Genomic DNA, 16773 nt, shown 5'->3' on the forward strand with positions numbered 1-16773 from the left:
AGGAAAAAGCTGAAAATTTAAATAGTTAAAAGTTGAAATGTAAAGGGTTGGTTTTTGTATTTTATAATTTATTTATTACATTTTATGTGGAGTGAATAAATAAAAGTATATTTACAGTGCCCCCTACTCTAAAACACGTGCAAACTCCAAAACACAACAGAAGTGCTCCAGGATGCTAGGGGGCAGTGTTGACACAAACAATACACATATGCTTTCAACTGTGTAATTTAAGTGATCTAGGTAGCTCTGTTTTGGATGTTCAGTTAATGCTAGCAATGTGTTTTGGAGTTTGTACGTGCTTTGTCTCTAGGGGCCACTGTATATATTTATATATAAACATATATAAATAAAACCACAGGTTTTTTTTTACATTAGTAATAACTTTTGTGCATAATTTTATATTATTGTTGATAATAAATTAATTTAAGCAACAAAACAACCTGAAGAGCCGGTTCTCTAAAACGAGCCGGAATTCCCATCACTACAAAGCATTATGTACTTTTGATCATGAATCACTTTGGAAAACACTTTGTGATAGGGTTCATGTTATGGTTAAGGTTAGGGTTGGGGCTGGAATGGATGGCTGGAGCCTCTTCTCTAAGCATGATTTCTATTGAATTCAATTGAGAACCCAGAGCGTTTCATGAGGATGTGGAAAGGTACCTTTTGCACTGCTATGAGATGCCTAACGGTGTGACAAATATGTTGTGAGTTGGATATTCAACAGTTGTTTTTGTTGGTGATAATAAAATTTGACTGAATTCAGTTTTCTTTATATGTCATCAAATCACCAAAATCTCAAACCTTGGCCGTGCGGTGTAACTAAGATCACCTGGTCCAGCCCTAACTATGTGCTTTAGCAAAAAGGAAAGTTTGAAGCCTAATCTTAAAAGTAGAGATAGTGTCTGTCTCCTGAATCCAAACTGGAAGCTGGTTCCACAGAAGAGGGGCCTGAAAACCGAAGGCTCTGCCTCCCATTCTACTTTTAAATACTCTAGGAACAACAAGTAAGCCTGCAGTGTGAGAGCGAAGTGCTCTAATAGGGTGATATGGTACTACAAGGTCATTAAGATAAGATGATAAGATAAGCCTGATTAATTTGATTCTGGATTTAACAGGAAGCCAATGAAGGGAAGCCAATACAGGAGAAATCTGCTCTCTCTTTCTAGTCCCTGTCAGGACTCTTGCTGCAGCATTTTGGATTAACTGAAGGCTTTTCAGGGAGTTTTTAGGACTTCCTGATAATAATGAATTACAGTCGTCCAGCCTGGAAGTAATAAATGCATGAACTAGTTTTTCAGCGTCACTCTGAGACAGGATATTTCTAATGCTTATGTTGCACATGAATATAAGAAGTCACTTTATACAATTATGTAGGCTTCAGTAAACATAACTTTAAAATACCAGTGCAAGAATGTGAAGACATGTTCATGGCAGACATGGTGAAGTTAAGGTTCTCATGACTTATTAATAGCATTAGTATCATTAGTAATATTTATCCACTCATGGGACACATGAGAATAATTACTACAGCTGAGGTGATGTTGGACACCTACCTTTGGAAAACTATGTTTTGATTAAAACAATGTAAATATCTTGCCGTGTGCATCAGTTTGTCTCGTGTTTGAACGTGAACCTTTAAACTGAAGTCAGTGGCGTGTTTTTTTAAATTTCTATGTCATATGTTACTGTCCTCTGACCCTGACATGGATGGATGGACATAACACTGTCAGGTACTGCAGTAATATAGTAGTGGTATTAGTAGTACAACATCCACTGTGTGCACAGTATTTTTCGGCATGATTTCTGTCTGTGAGACAAACGTGATCATCAACAGATCATCAGTGTTCCCGTAAGGCTGAGTCACACAGTAAACCCCTCCCCCCTCTGAGTCTGATGCACACACACATATAGATGCTCAGTTTTCAGTCCATAGACTGTATATAAGAGCTGGATGTAGACAGCCAATGATTTGAGACTACCCCTTCCGAGGCCCCATGGTACAGTTCAGGTACTAATGCAAACCCTATGCCTTAATACAATTTAAACAGGTGAGTTATAAAAACATCCTCCCCTGTACAGGTGTTATGAAGGAGGAAAGTATCTAAGAGACTAAAACAGTTTGTATATCAGGCTGTAAACATTTTTATTTCTGCTGTAACGTTTTAACATTTCTGTGTTTCAGAGTCTGAGTCACAGCTGGATGGTAAGATAAAGTTTCTTTGTGTAATGATTTACTGTTATGTGTAATAAATCTTTAGAGTTTTATATGAATATTAGTTTGTGAGTGAACTGTAGACTCCCAGGATCACTGTGTCCTCACTCAGCAGTTTGTAATGCTGAGAGTTTACAGCTCATACAGTAATGCTCACTCTGTGTTTTAATGTCTGTCTTCAGTTTGTGGTCAGGCGGCTCTGAACACCAGGATTGTAGGAGGACAGGTGGCCCCTGTTGGCAGTTGGCCCTGGCAGGTCAGTCTCCAAAGATCGGGGTCCCACTTCTGTGGAGGATCCCTCATTAACAGTCAGTGGGTGCTGACTGCTGCTCACTGCTTTCCAACGTGAGTAATGAGGCTGAAGCTGCACACTAAACAAGATTTAGTGGAATAAAGACATTATGAAAGCTCCCCATCAGGGGACCAGGAGTGTAACACGATAAATAGCTAACAAGGTAAAAAGTCAAAGATGTCATTTCATTTTAACAATCAGAATAACTGTGCACCGTTTTGTTTCCTGATCCTAGCATTACTGCAAGCGGTCTGACTGTGAATCTGGGCCGTCAGAGTCTACAGGGATCTAATCCCAATGCAGTGTCTCGGACAGTAACACAGATCATCAAACATCCAAACTACAACTCTAAGACGTTTGACAATGACATCTGCCTCCTGCAGCTCTCCTCTCCGGTGACTTTCAACAACTACATTTCTCCCGTCTGCCTGGCAGCATCAGACAGCACCTTCTACAGCGGTGTTAACAGCTGGGTCACCGGCTGGGGCAGTATAGGAAGTGGAGGTGGGTCATAAAGACACCTGATTGTTTTTAGAGTAAAGATGATTATAATGCAGGAAATAAGAGTGATGTCTCAGAAATATTTAGAGCAATAAAATTCTTCTGTGAGCTAAAGAGATTCTGATGACTGCAACCACATTATTTTTAAAATGTGTCATTTTGAAATTTGAATATCCCAATCTCTTGGTATCGTTTCGGACATCTTGTTGCCATAAATTCTTTGGCCTGCCTCTCTTTCAGAGAGGTGATGTTGTATTCTTTGGTTCCAGATGTTCTTCAGCTGTAAGAAGGCATGCTCTTGCTTTGTCTGTTCTCCCTTCGGAGCAGCGTCTGTTCCTCCCAACTTTTAATGAAACTCCCAATGTAAGGGAAGGAATCCAAGTCTGTGTTACCACTTCTGAGACGGCTATATTTATTTTCATGATCTTGATAAATAAAATAAAATTTTTATTCAAATGTAAGCAACCTAGAAATGATATGCAGCAGATCATTGGTGAGTTGTGCACCAGTCTTCAACAAAAGTCTTCCAACTCTGCCAGGCTCCACTTTGCCTTGTCGCATTTCTGCTTGTTTACAATGTCTTCATGAAACATTTCCCCATGTTGGTCATTGACATTTTTATGTTCGTGCATCTATAAATTGTCCCAGCTGGCGAGACAGGCATGTGGAGGTGAGGTAAGGACCCAAGTGCAGGCAGAGGTTGTGATGAGAACGAGCTTTATTTACATTGGGATTATTTAGGAGATGCAGGATTCAGCAGGAGCGGAGATAGTAAACACAGCCCCGGGGCAGACCCAGAACACGCTGGAGAGATTATATCTCTCGGCTGGCCCAGACAAGCTAGAGGAGGTGGCTGGGGAGAGGGAGGTCTGGGCTTCTCTGCATAGGTATAAAGCAGAAGAAGATGGATGGCTTTTAAAATATGAGGTTATTATAAAATGAGGTTGATACATAAGGAATCGTGGCTACAAGATGATCCTAGTACCAAACTTATGCTGACCACCCACATATTCCACAAGCAGATAGGACAATAAAAGTTGAACTTTTTGTGCTGATTTTTGTTTGGGTTTTTTTGTCCGTCTCAGTGCCCCTTCCTTCTCCACAAAACCTGATGGAGGTGCAGGTTCCTGTTGTGGGAAACAGGCAGTGTAACTGTGACTATGGAGTGGGAGAAATCACTGACAACATGATCTGTGCCGGGTTAAGTGAGGGAGGAAAGGACTCCTGTCAGGTGATTGTTGTTACCTGTGTTTGGCACATTTTCACCTTCTACAGTTTCTTCTCCTCAACTAACAGTAAATGTTTCTGCTCTCAAAGGGGGATTCAGGAGGTCCAATGGTGAGCAAGCAGAGCGGTCGCTGGATTCAGGCGGGAATCGTCAGTTTTGGGGAAGGTTGTGCTGAGCCGAATCTTCCAGGAGTCTACGCCAGAGTATCCCAGTACCAGACCTGGATCAACAGCCAGATCTCCTCCAACCAGCCGGGCTTCATGACGTTCACGTCCACTGGAACCAACAGTGACCTCAGTGTCACCTGCACAGGACTGCAACCAGTGCCAACCACTATTAGAACCACCACCACCACCACACCTACAACCACCACCACCACCCCTACAACAACAATCACCACCACAACAACCACAGTCCCTGCAACAACCACCAGCAGAGCCGCCATCACTACAACAACTACGCGACCTTCGACCACTCCCCAGTGTGAGTGCCCATCATGACAACACTTTTTAAAACAAATGGTCTGGTCTAAACTACCTGACCTCAAACTGATGGGTGGTCCAGGTTTTTAACATTTCTTTGTGTCTTCCTCTGCTTATTTTTTCAGCACTGGTCTGTGGACAAGCTCCAAGGAATTCTCGCAACATGGGGGGACCCTCAGTGGTGGCTGGTTCGTGGCCGTGGATGGCGAGCCTACAGAAAAATGGAAGTCACGTGTGTGGTGGGACTCTGGTGGCCTTGGACTCGGTGTTGAGCAACGCCAACTGCTTCTCAAGGTCAGTTGAAGTTTGGACAGACAATGATACAGTTCATCCTAGAAATACCTAGAAAACCTGTTTAATAAACGATTAGACAAATTCTTAGATAAATATAAATTACTCTCTGACAGTCAATATGGATTCAGATCAAAAAGATCAACATCTCTGGCATTAATCAAATCAATTGAGGAGATTACAAATGCTATAGATCAGAAACAGTATGCCGCTGGACTATTTCTGGATCTCAAGAAAGCATTCGACACAATCAATCATGACATATTAATCAATAAACTGGAAAGGTATGGGATAAGGCGGGTTGTACTGCACTGGGTGAAAAATTATTTAAGTTACAGGAAACAATTTGTGAAGCTGGGTGTCCATTCCTCATCATGCTTGGACATTGTTTGTGGTGTTCCACAAGGCTGGGTCCAAAATTATTTATTATTTATATAAATGATATTTGTAAGGCATCTGATATATTAAAATTAGTATTATTTGCAGATGACACAAATATTTTTTGTTCTAGTGGGAATCTAAAGGAGTTGCTGGATACAATTACTTCAGAAATGTGCAAAATTAAAAAATGGTTTAACAGGAACAAACTATCGCTAAATCTAAGTAAAACTAAAATAGTCTTATTTGGGAATTCCCTTAGAAATGCACAAGTGCAGATTCATATAGATTGTGTGGAAATTGAAAGAGTACTTGAACATAAGTTTCTTGGTGTGATTATAGATGATAAATTAAACTGGAAGTCTTATATAAATCATATACATGATTGGACCACAAATCACTCCACATTCTCTATTGTTCCCTGATTGCATCATATGTGCATTACTGTGCAGAGGTTTGGGGCAATACTTACACATGTTCGCTATCATCAATCTTTATATTACAAAAAAGGGCCATAAGGATAATCCATAAAACTGGGTAAATCATACAAATCCACTATTCTTAAAATCAAAAATTCTAAAACTCACAGATCTGGTTCATTTTCTAACTGCACAAATTATGTATAAAACAATAAACGACCTGCTTCCTGACAATATTCTAAAACTGTTTTCTAAAAGGGAACGGGGATACAATTTGAGGGGGAAATTAAATTTAAAACATCCTTGTATCCGTATAACATTAAAAAGTTTTTGCATCTCTGTGTGTCGAGTGAAGCTGTGGAACAGACTGAGTAAAGATATGAAGCAATGTCTGAGCATGGCGCAATTTAAAAAGCGGTTTAAGGATATGGTTTTTGCAGGGTACAGGGAGGAGGAAGAGATTTGATCGGGTGTCCAATATTTTCATGTGTGTGTGGGTGCACGGGTATGCTGGTATGGGTGTATATATCTGAAGGTTGTGTATCCTTTGAGGTGTTACTGGGGTTATTAAAAATGTGTATATGTGTGTATGTGTATATATGTATGTATGGATAGATAGAAATAATATATATATATTAGGGGTGCAACGATACACAAAATTCACGGTTCGGTTCGATACTTTGGTGTCGCGGTTTGATATTTTTTCGATACAAAAAAATGTTCATGCCTTTTTAATTTGTCATTTATTAAAATTACAAATATATATTTTAACTCAAAAGTACAGTTTTTAAATTTAATGTTGCTGAAACAACAAAGTAATAAAAAAAATAAATCTATCTGATGGAGAAATCCCTCATCTTTGGAAAAGAGAGTTTATTACAGAGAAATGGCTCTTTCCAAAATAAAAGCTATACTATACGCTTCTTCTGGGGTATACTCTCAGCAGCATATTAAACATATCAGGTCCCCATAAGGAGAATCATGTGCTAACGGCTGTCTAAATGACTCGGGTAAAGTTTGTAGCATGCGTGCTTGTTGTTTTTGTCTGCTTCCACTTGTCTTTGCACTAGGATGATGTCGGAGTAAATGTGCAGTCATATTCGTGTTCCCACTAGTGCTGTCAGCGTTAATCTGAAATGACGTTAACGTCACAACACGGCAAATCTCCATTAACGAGCAACCGCGGATCGCCCCGTGTGTGGGGCTGGACGGCGTCAACACGTTAACGAGCAAACTGCGCTAACGCACTAGTTCCCACCAATGTAATTGAGCATTGCGTGGCACATCCGACATACTGTTTTACTTTTGTCCATGACGCGCTTACCTTCAGGGTCATACTTCACATGAAGACCAAAATAGTTCCAAACGCCAGATCTGAATGAGGGTGGGGGAGGTTCAATTTGCCATGTTGCAACGAGCAACTTCTGTCTCACTAGCTTGCGCTGCGCTCAGTGGATCTGCGCTCGACAGTGCAGCCTAGGCGGATAAGTCAAACGCAGATTCACTGAGCGGTCAACACAGACAGCATCGTCAGAAGAAAAGTTGATAAAATAAATTAAAAATTTTGTATTGTTCGATACACATGCGTACTGAACCGAAAGCACTGTATCGAACGGTTCAATATCGATACGAGTATTGTTGCACCCCTACTGTGTATATATATATATATATATATATATATATATATATATATATATACTAAAAAATTAAAAAAAAAAAGAAAATACACGTAACATATAATGTAATTGCAAGGAAGTATTTCTGCAGTCTATTGATTACTAGATAGTGGAAAGGGGGTGGGATTAAATAAGCTTATGCTTCTTCCTGCTCCTTTTTGACCATGAAACTTACAGGTCCTTCTCAAAAAATTAGCATATTGTGATAAAGTTCATTATTTTCCTGTAATGTACTGATAAACATTAGACTGTCATATATTTGAGATTCATTACACACAACTGAAGTAGTTCAAGCCTTTCATTGTTTTAATATTGATGATTTTGGCATACATAACTCATGAAAACCCAAAATTCCTATCTCAAAAAATTAGCATATTTCATCCGACCAATAAAAGAAAAGTGTTTTTAATACAAAAAAAGTCAACCTTCAAATAATTATGTTCAGTTATGCACTCAATACTTGGTGGGGAATCCTTTTGCAGAAATGACTGCTTCAATGCGGCGTGGCATGGAGGCAATCAGCCTGTGGCACTGCCGAGGTGTTATGGAGGCCCAGGATGCTTCGATATCGGCCTTAAGCTCATCCAGAGTGTTGGGTCTTGCGTCTCTCAACTTTCTCTTCACAATATCCCACAGATTCTCTATGGGGTTCAGGTCAGGAGAGTTGGCAGGCCAATTGAGCACAGTAATACCATGGTCAGTAAACCATTTACCAGTGGTTTTGGCACTGTGAGCAGGTGCCAGGTCGTGCTGAAAAATGAAATCTTCATCTCCATAAAGCTTTTCAGCAGATGGAAGCATGAAGTGCTCCAAAATCTCCTGATAGCTAGCTGCATTGACCCTGCCCTTGATAAAACACAGTGGACCAACACCAGCAGCTGACATAGCACCCCAGACCATCACTGACTGTGGGTACTTGACACTGGACTTCAGGCATTTTGGCATTTCCCTCTCCCCAGTCTTCCTCCAGACTCTGGCACCTTGATTTCTGAATGACATGCAAAAGTTGCTTTCATCCGAAAAAAGTACTTTGGACCACTGAGCAACAGTCCAGTGCTGCTTCTCTGTAGCCCAGGTCAGGCGCTTCTGCCGCTGTTTCTGGTTCAAAAGTGGCTTGACCTGGGGAATGCGGCGCCTGTAGCCCATTTCCTGCACACGCCTGTACACGGTGGCTCTGGATGTTTCTACTCCAGACTCAGTCCACTTCTTCCGCAGGTCCCCCAAGGTCTGGAATCGGTTCTTCTCCACAATCTTCCTCAGGGTCCGGTCACCTCTTCTCGTTGTGCAGCGTTTTCTGCCACACTTTTTCCTTCCCACAGACTTCCCACTGAGGTGTCTTGATACAGCACTCTGGGAACAGCCTATTCGTTCAGAAATTTCTTTCTGTGTCTTACCCTCTTGCTTGAGGGTGTCAATGATGGCCTTCTGGACAGCAGTCAGGTCGGCAGTCTTACCCATGATTGCGGTTTTGAATAATGAACCAGGCTGGGAGTTTTTAAAAGCCTCAGGAATCTTTTGCAGGTGTTTAGAGTTAATTCGTTAGGTTAATAGCTCGTTTAGAGAACCTTTTCATGATATGCTAATTTTTTGAGACAGGAATTTTGGGTTTTCATGAGCTGTATGCCGAAATCATCAATATTAAAACAATGAAAGGCTTGAACTACTTCAGTTGTGTGTAATGAATCTAAAATATATGAAAGTCTAATGTTTATCAGTACATTACAGGAAATAATGAACTTTATCACAATATGCTAATTTTTTGAGAAGGACCTGTATTTGTAGTTGTGGTTGCTCGTTTTCCTTTTGTTTTGCTTTGTTTGTTTGTCTCTGTTTAATTCTATGTTGTTGTACTTTTTCAACATGTTCAAAATAACGATTCAATCAATCAATCAATCAATCAGTGCTCTGGGGACTAAGTAAATGACATGACTTTCCCTCCACCGCAGTCATGTTCACGTCCAGTTGATGTTAATGAGACTGTGGCTGACAGACCAACAACAGAACAAGCAAGAGTTGTACCACATATTTACATTTTATGTTGAAACATATTTTCCCTATTCGACAGCGAAGATCGAAGAGGCAGAGCCAATACCAAGATGATGAGCTCAGGTGGAATGAAATTTTTCTTTTCTAACGTCCAAAATAGTAGTGCTGGCTCTGATAATCACTATTGAAAACCTTTACTGGGAAAAGGCTGGCAGGAATCAAATCGCCATCAAGCTCCAACATGAAGAAAAGCTTAGTCTGCAGCTGTTCAACGCTGATTGGATTACAACATGAAACATCTAAAGTAAAGGTACAGAATTAAATTAAAATCATAAGCATGCAGATGAACAACCACCGATGGTGATCAAAAAACATGGTGGAAATCTTTTTCAGAGTGGGACTTCATTGCCCACTCTTTCCACTGAGTCAAAGTTTTTTTTAAACAAACTGTATTCCACTGTGGATCAGTCCACCAGTGAAAACTGTGCCCAACAGACTACAAATGTAACCATCCCTTTAAGGAAATGAGCGAGTCTTTAAAAATGGAAACTGAACACAGTCCCAGCAGATCCGCTGATCTCACTGCCAGCTGATCACCTGATGGTGCCACACTTCTACACTTTCCACACATGTAACTGGTCAGTCCCACACAGTGTTAGCATTTAAGCTGATTCTGTGTTAAATCTAGTCCATAGGTACTTTGTTATTTACAGTGTAACCTGATGAGCAGCTCTATAGAAATATAACAAGGCTTCGATTCAGCCCGCTGCGGCTGTGATTGGTTTGTTCGACAGCAGCATTTTCTCTGACGTATTTTATACTTCTTTTCAAATCTACAGTGGCCCCTAGAGACAAAGCACGCACAAACTCCAAAACACGTACAAAATCCAAAACACATGCAAACTCCAAAACACATGCAAACCCCAAAACACATGCAAACTCCAAAACACATGCAAACTCCAAAACACATGCAAACTCCAAAACACTTACAAAATACAAAACACAACGGAAGTGTTCCAGGACGCTAGGGGCAGTGTTGAGCTCGATTTGCAAATGAGACGTCTAGTCTTCGTCGCGCTGCCCAGGTTGCCTAGCAACCATGATACTAACCGCTGGAAACGTGTCATACAACTTTGTTTGACAGAAATGAAGGAGAACATATTTTGTTCAGTTGTTTGTTTGTTTCTACAAGAGCTTTGTGTGATTTGATAAGTATCTGAGGCTGAGACCACAGGACTGTAAAAACATGATTTTTGGGCTTCATTTCTGTACTGAACGGTCATTTTAAGATTAGCTAGTAAATAACAATTAGCTAATGCTGTTCATGAGACTAAAGTCATATCACTTTGGTAATGTAAATATAATATGGCCAATATTATAGTTATTATATTAATCATTATTAGCTATTACAGCAGTGAACATGAACTCTGTGTCAAATACTGAGCCTCAGTACAAATTCAAGTTGCAGTTATTTATGTCTTATCACCTTAAATCTTCACTCAAAGAAAAGTATCTTTGACAGTGCATATATAGGTGTATCATATATAAGAGACAAATATTGTTCCTTCAGTATGTTGGCATTACTAAATTTGGCTCAATGCTTACATATATTTATAAAAAGAAAATGTACAAACTGTGATAACTGTTTCTGATAAAATAAAGAGTAGACTGATATATGAAATATTCCTTTATTGGGTGAGAAAATCAGACCATGTCATAACTGCTTTAAGTCATACAGAATAGATATCAGAGCCTTAAACAGGCTGACTTCTGCTAAATGGGACAAACTGGGCAAAAAGTACACAAACACATAACATCCTTATAGAATATGATGTAACACTATAGATCAACTTACCTCAGAATATATAAAGCATATAAACAATTACAGCAATATGATGCAACAAACACAGCAGTGCTACTAATCCAAAATACTCAAAGCTTCATAGAACTGAAACAAACATTTATTTTTAGCTCCATTCTGCTGCTGATACATACTTTAGGTTTCTGAATATTAAACTTGTTGCTGCCTTTCATAGTGTGTAACTTGAAGGCCCTGAGTACTTTCTCCCACACTGAAAACACTGGAATGATAACATTATTTGAACATTACCTAATGAGACTGATTCAGGACAGACAATTAGTTATGTTAAACTTTTCTAGCAGTCCTTCACAAACAGGGAACAGTCTGTCTATTCTCTCCATCTGTCAGCTGCTGCTGGCTCTTCCTCCTCCTCTTCCTCACACACTGCTGAGTTTGTCCTGGTGGATCATCAGGGGTGCAAAGCCTCACAGATGATGTGCAGCAGTGGGTCCCTCAGTCTGTCCTCACTCTGGACACTTGCAGTTGTCACACATGGAAATCAAATGTGTGATAAGCTGCAGGATTCAAACACAAGTGTAACTTATAAATACATGTTCATACTTTTATTCCACAATCAGAGAGAAAGAAACAGAGAGAGAGTGCAGGACAGACAGACAGGTGACAGTCTCAGGTGTATACACTGCTACAAAACAGCACAAGAGAAGGTGGATTTAGTGTTTGTGTTATTACGAGTGCTAAACAAGAAGAGTTCCCAGATGGTCCAGTGGACACATGTGTGACTCCTGTGATTAAAGCATCTTTCTTTCAGCTTAACGAGTGAACCGTCAGCTCGTTCAAACACACGTTAAAGTCCGTTTGGCTCGACACCACTGAACAGAGGCAGCAATATAACATAGCTAACATTAACAGTGCAGTGAATCCTGCTTGTGCCGTGATATTCAGGACTGCAAACCGAGCAGCATCACTGACTTTCAGCTTGTTGTGTTTGTGGATATATGACTGACTTTAATTATCCATAAAATCATCACATTCTCTGTAGGATTAAGGTCGACTATATATATATGTTTAGAAGTAGAGGCTTTAAAACCAAGTTAATGCTGAAAGTACAAACATCACTAATGTCACATAACTTTGCCGACATGTGGCCAACAGTAATGTTTTAATGTTCTTCATTATTAAACATTTGCGCATAAATAAGTGACATAATATTCAGTACTTACTTTTGAAAGTTTACTCTTTGGCCGCTCCGCTTCCGCCGTTTTTTTTCGGCAAAATTATCCACACCACTACCGCGCTATGTTGGGCCATGAAGGCTACACCGACCCATCCTCAAAATTCAGGGAAATGAAGGACGCATTTGAAGGCCGCATTTCGAGCAGCCTTTGAATTGGGACAACCTTCGTCACGTCGCTGTGACGTAATCGGCCTTAAAATGCGGCCTTTAAGGTTGCAGACCCTGGCCGTTTATCAATGCCCAAGTACGCGAGTACGTACTCGCGTTCTCGGTGAGTACGTACCCGCTGAGAACGCACGGGAGTACGTACCCGCCGAGAACGCGAGCACGGACTCGTGGGCCGTTTCTCAATTCTCAAGTACGCGAGCACGTACTCGTGATTTGTACAGTCGGAACACCAGCGTACGTGATGATGTCACAGGTCCGGAGTTTTTACTGCCGTCCCCTCCTAATTTAACTGTAAGTAACATATTATGAAGCTTAACTTTAATCACAGCCAAACCAGTTTACTCAGGAACAAATAAAACACTGGAATAAACCAAACATTAACATTTAGAAGTGATCTAAGTGACTTATATATCATTGTTAACCTCAGTAGTGAAACCTCTATTAATAAAAATAGTGTACATGTACATACGTGTACATACCTTAATAAAAACAAGCAGGTGAGATGTTAGAACGCTTTTATTTCTATTCTAGTGGACACTCAATACTATAGACAGCTGCTGGGGTTTCTTTAACCTGAGTAGTGAGAAGTCCGCGAGCGGTTTGGGGGGGGGGTTGGAAACGATGTGCCGGGAGTCTGCTGTTGAGTTTTGGACGAAATGCATTCTGGGATATTTAGCTGTCCCAAGTCTACACCGATGCATGCTCGATAAAACGGGCGGATCGAGAACACATCCGGGACTTTTTCGCGTTCTCGGCGTGATGCGTACTTCGAATTGGAACAGTACTTGGTCTCCGACTGATGACGTATCACGAGTACACGAGAACGCAAGTACGCACAAGTACGCATATTGATAAACGCCCCCTGAATTGGGATACAGCCCAAATCCGGTCATTGGTACTTCCTGGCTTGTGTAGTTACTAGGTAACAAAAGCTCAACACTGCCCCTAGCGTCCTGGAGCACTTCCGTTGTGATTTGGATTTTGCATGTGTTTTGGGGTTTGTAAGTGTTTTGGATTTTGTACGTGTTTTGGAGTTTGCATGTGTTTTGGAGTTTGTGCGTGCTTTGTCTCTAGGGGCCACCGTACAAATCAAATCAAAGAGAGAAACTTCACCATTAACTGATTAGCTCTCTGGGTCTTCTAGTTAAATATTTACCTCTTTAATTAGAACCAGGCCTGAATGTCACCAGGTTCAAATGTGTAAAACTTGGGCCCCATGAAGTTGAGTGTAAAGGTGTAGATCTTGTTTGAAGCTGATGAAGATTATGTTTGGATGTTTCGTTCCTCCCACAGCTCCCCTGTAGCGTCCGAGTGGACTGTCGTGTTGGGTCGTCTGAAGCTAAATGGATCCAATCCCTTTGAGGTGATGCTGAATGTGACAAATATCACTCTGAGCAACACGACCGGGACCAACATAGCCATCCTCCATCTATCTGCCCAGCCCACCCTGACCGACTACATCCAGCCCATCTGCTTGGACAACGGGAGAACCTTCGCCGAGGGCTTGGCGTGCTGGGTGGCCGGTTGGAGTCCTGGAACAGGAGGAGGTGAGTCAGCAACATGAAGGCTGACAGAGTTCTGCCCAGACTCTGCACCACTCCATCTCTCAGATTACACATGTGGACCACTGCACTTACAGTTTCTTTAGTCAAACATCAGGATTTTCTTATCTTTCATAATGTTAGCTGAAGAAGTTATGCAGCAGTTTCAGACCTCGGTGGTAAACTGTGGGAACTTATCATCGAGTGAGAGCATCTGTACAGACGTGTTTGCACTGCAGCAGGTAAATGACTGGATTCTTCTTCTTATAACACACTGTCTGCTGACATGTTTATTCTGGACCTTGGATTTAGCTGCTTATTACAGTCACGTGATGAATTTGAATAGTTCATCATTTTAAGTTTCCAGAGGGCTTACAATCTTCAGAAACATGTAAGAAGTTCCAGCTTTGAAATTTCAGTCTTCATTAAGGGCCAATTAGATTTAAGGCTAATTTTATTTAGTGCCTCTGTATCTTTGTTTTAAGCCTAAATTTCTTATTAGAGTGAATGTATTATTATTGTTGTTGTTGTTGTTGTTACAACTGTCTAAAATGTTTTTAACACCTAGTTGAATTTGGTCGTTTATTTTTAGGTAGTTAAAATAATCTTGGTTCAAGGTTTTCTGGCAAACAGAGTGTCTCAAACTCAAACACTAACTTTCCTGTCTGTCTGTTCAGGGTGATTCTGGCGGCCCGCTGATGTGTAAGCAGGGCGGCTCTTGGTTCCAGGCGGTCGTGTTAACAGCTCCAAGCCCCTCTGCCAGGAGGAGACGAAATTCGGTCATGACCTTCACCAGAGTGAGCTCCTTTGACTCCTTCCTGTCTGAGACGCTCGAGACACGCTTGTCTCCAGCCCTGAACACCACCAGCGCCAATTCCGCCAATGTGTCCATCACCACCATTACCAGCAGTACCTACACCACCACCATGGTTACCACTACTACTGACTTGAAAAGCATGTTCAACAGCAGTGAGGATTGTCCTGCTCACTCCTTCATCTTTGTCTTCTTCCATCTCCTCAGCCTCGCCTTTTGTCTCCAACTCTGCCTTTAGAGAACTCAAACTTGATTGACATGATGTGATCTGTGAAGGTTCTCAGTCATCCAGGTCATCGTAGTCTAAGGAGTTTGGAAAGAAAAGCATCTGGACTTCTTTAAGTGGCTTGAAGAATGTCTTCAAGCAACTCTAAAACTGGACATAAAAATGTCGCCCAGCAGTTTGAACTTCATGTTTTTCTGAAGCGGAACAGAACAGTATGATATTTATCAGATTTAGAGAAATATATTTTGGGATTTTTTGGAACACAGAGACAATGACCATCCCTCGTCTACCTCATATCCCGGGCCAATGTTAAGCACTTAATGCTCACAAACAGCATCCGCTCTGAAAACTGTTACACTGCACTGGAAAAGTTAGTTATCTGATTTGAAGGATAAAGAAATTCAAACAAAGTTTTTTGTTGTTTTTCTTTAGTGAGATGAAAAGAAAGTAGAATCAGTGAGCATGTCTGCCAATTTGAAATGAGATCCTCAGAGATATTTGGAGTTTTCTGAAAAAACAAAAAAGACAGTTGAACCGAACTGTCTTTAAGGGCAGCACACATACCGAGCGCTCTCTGACCTCTCTCTGGTATTGGATCTGTTATGGTGACAGTAAAGTGAGTGATTATTGGAGAATGGTTGCAAGCTCTTTCGCTGATTCTGATTCTTCTTATCATTATTATCACAAATTCTACTTTATAATGGTTTTTTTTTTTATTCTGGTGTAAATATCACTGAGATTAAAAATGTCCTTTTCATGACTGACATGGGCAATGAAGCAACAAGGGTTTTATTAAAAAAATGAACACCAGTTATCAGCGTCACATCTGCAGTGACAAGGATGAGTACCCAAATGAGAGAAGAAAAACAAAATTTAATTGAAGGCGTGCCATTTATTAAGACAGATCCACAAGAAGGGGAAAAAACATCAGTCTCAAACTAAACAGAGGAATGCCTCAACACAAAATAATAATCACAAAAACCAGACTAACAGAAAAACCTTGGAAAACATGCGCAATATATACACCAAGGGTAACGATGGAATTTGGAAAACAGAACAAAGCAAAACAGAATACACTAACACAGCACACAGAACTATCACAATAAAACAGGAGACCACAGACTCACACACAGACGCAGACTGAACATAAGGAACAGAGGGTGCACGAGACGTAACTGGGAAACAGATAAATAAACATGGAGACAGAATTTAACCCACACAAGGGACATGACACACTCCGCATGGAATGAACCATGACTAACAGTAAATCAAAGAATATTAATAATCAAAAACATAACACTTGGTCACCAGACCCAGGATCATTGGGTTACAGTGGGGACTGTCTTTGGACAATGAACATAAAACATAAACACACAATAAGTTTAACACAAATGTCCAGATAACATGAAAAAAGATCAAAGCCTAGATTTATCCCATATTTGGGAAATTCTAACTGATATTAAGGTCTTTGGAAAGCCTTGGAAAGCTGTTGAGACAGTA

General features: G+C 40.6%; 1 protein-coding gene across 1 annotated transcript; it reads left to right on the forward strand.

Annotated features, from left to right (window-relative positions):
- Window positions 1-2396: 2396 nt before the first annotated feature.
- Window positions 2397-15285, forward strand: LOC134626809 (transmembrane protease serine 9-like; the record flags this gene model as incomplete). The annotated part of the gene is made up of 8 exons (XM_063472730.2): window positions 2397-2560; window positions 2743-3011; window positions 4094-4239; window positions 4326-4644; window positions 4838-5012; window positions 13986-14239; window positions 14378-14475; window positions 14911-15285. Coding segments are annotated over 8 exons (1800 nt in total), but the record flags the coding sequence as incomplete, so codon positions are not given.
- Between the last annotated feature and the right edge of the window lie 1488 nt (window positions 15286-16773).

Source organism: Pelmatolapia mariae, linkage group LG4, assembly GCF_036321145.2.
Source record: "Pelmatolapia mariae isolate MD_Pm_ZW linkage group LG4, Pm_UMD_F_2, whole genome shotgun sequence".
In the NCBI taxonomy this organism is placed as follows: Eukaryota; Metazoa; Chordata; class Actinopteri; order Cichliformes; family Cichlidae; genus Pelmatolapia; species Pelmatolapia mariae.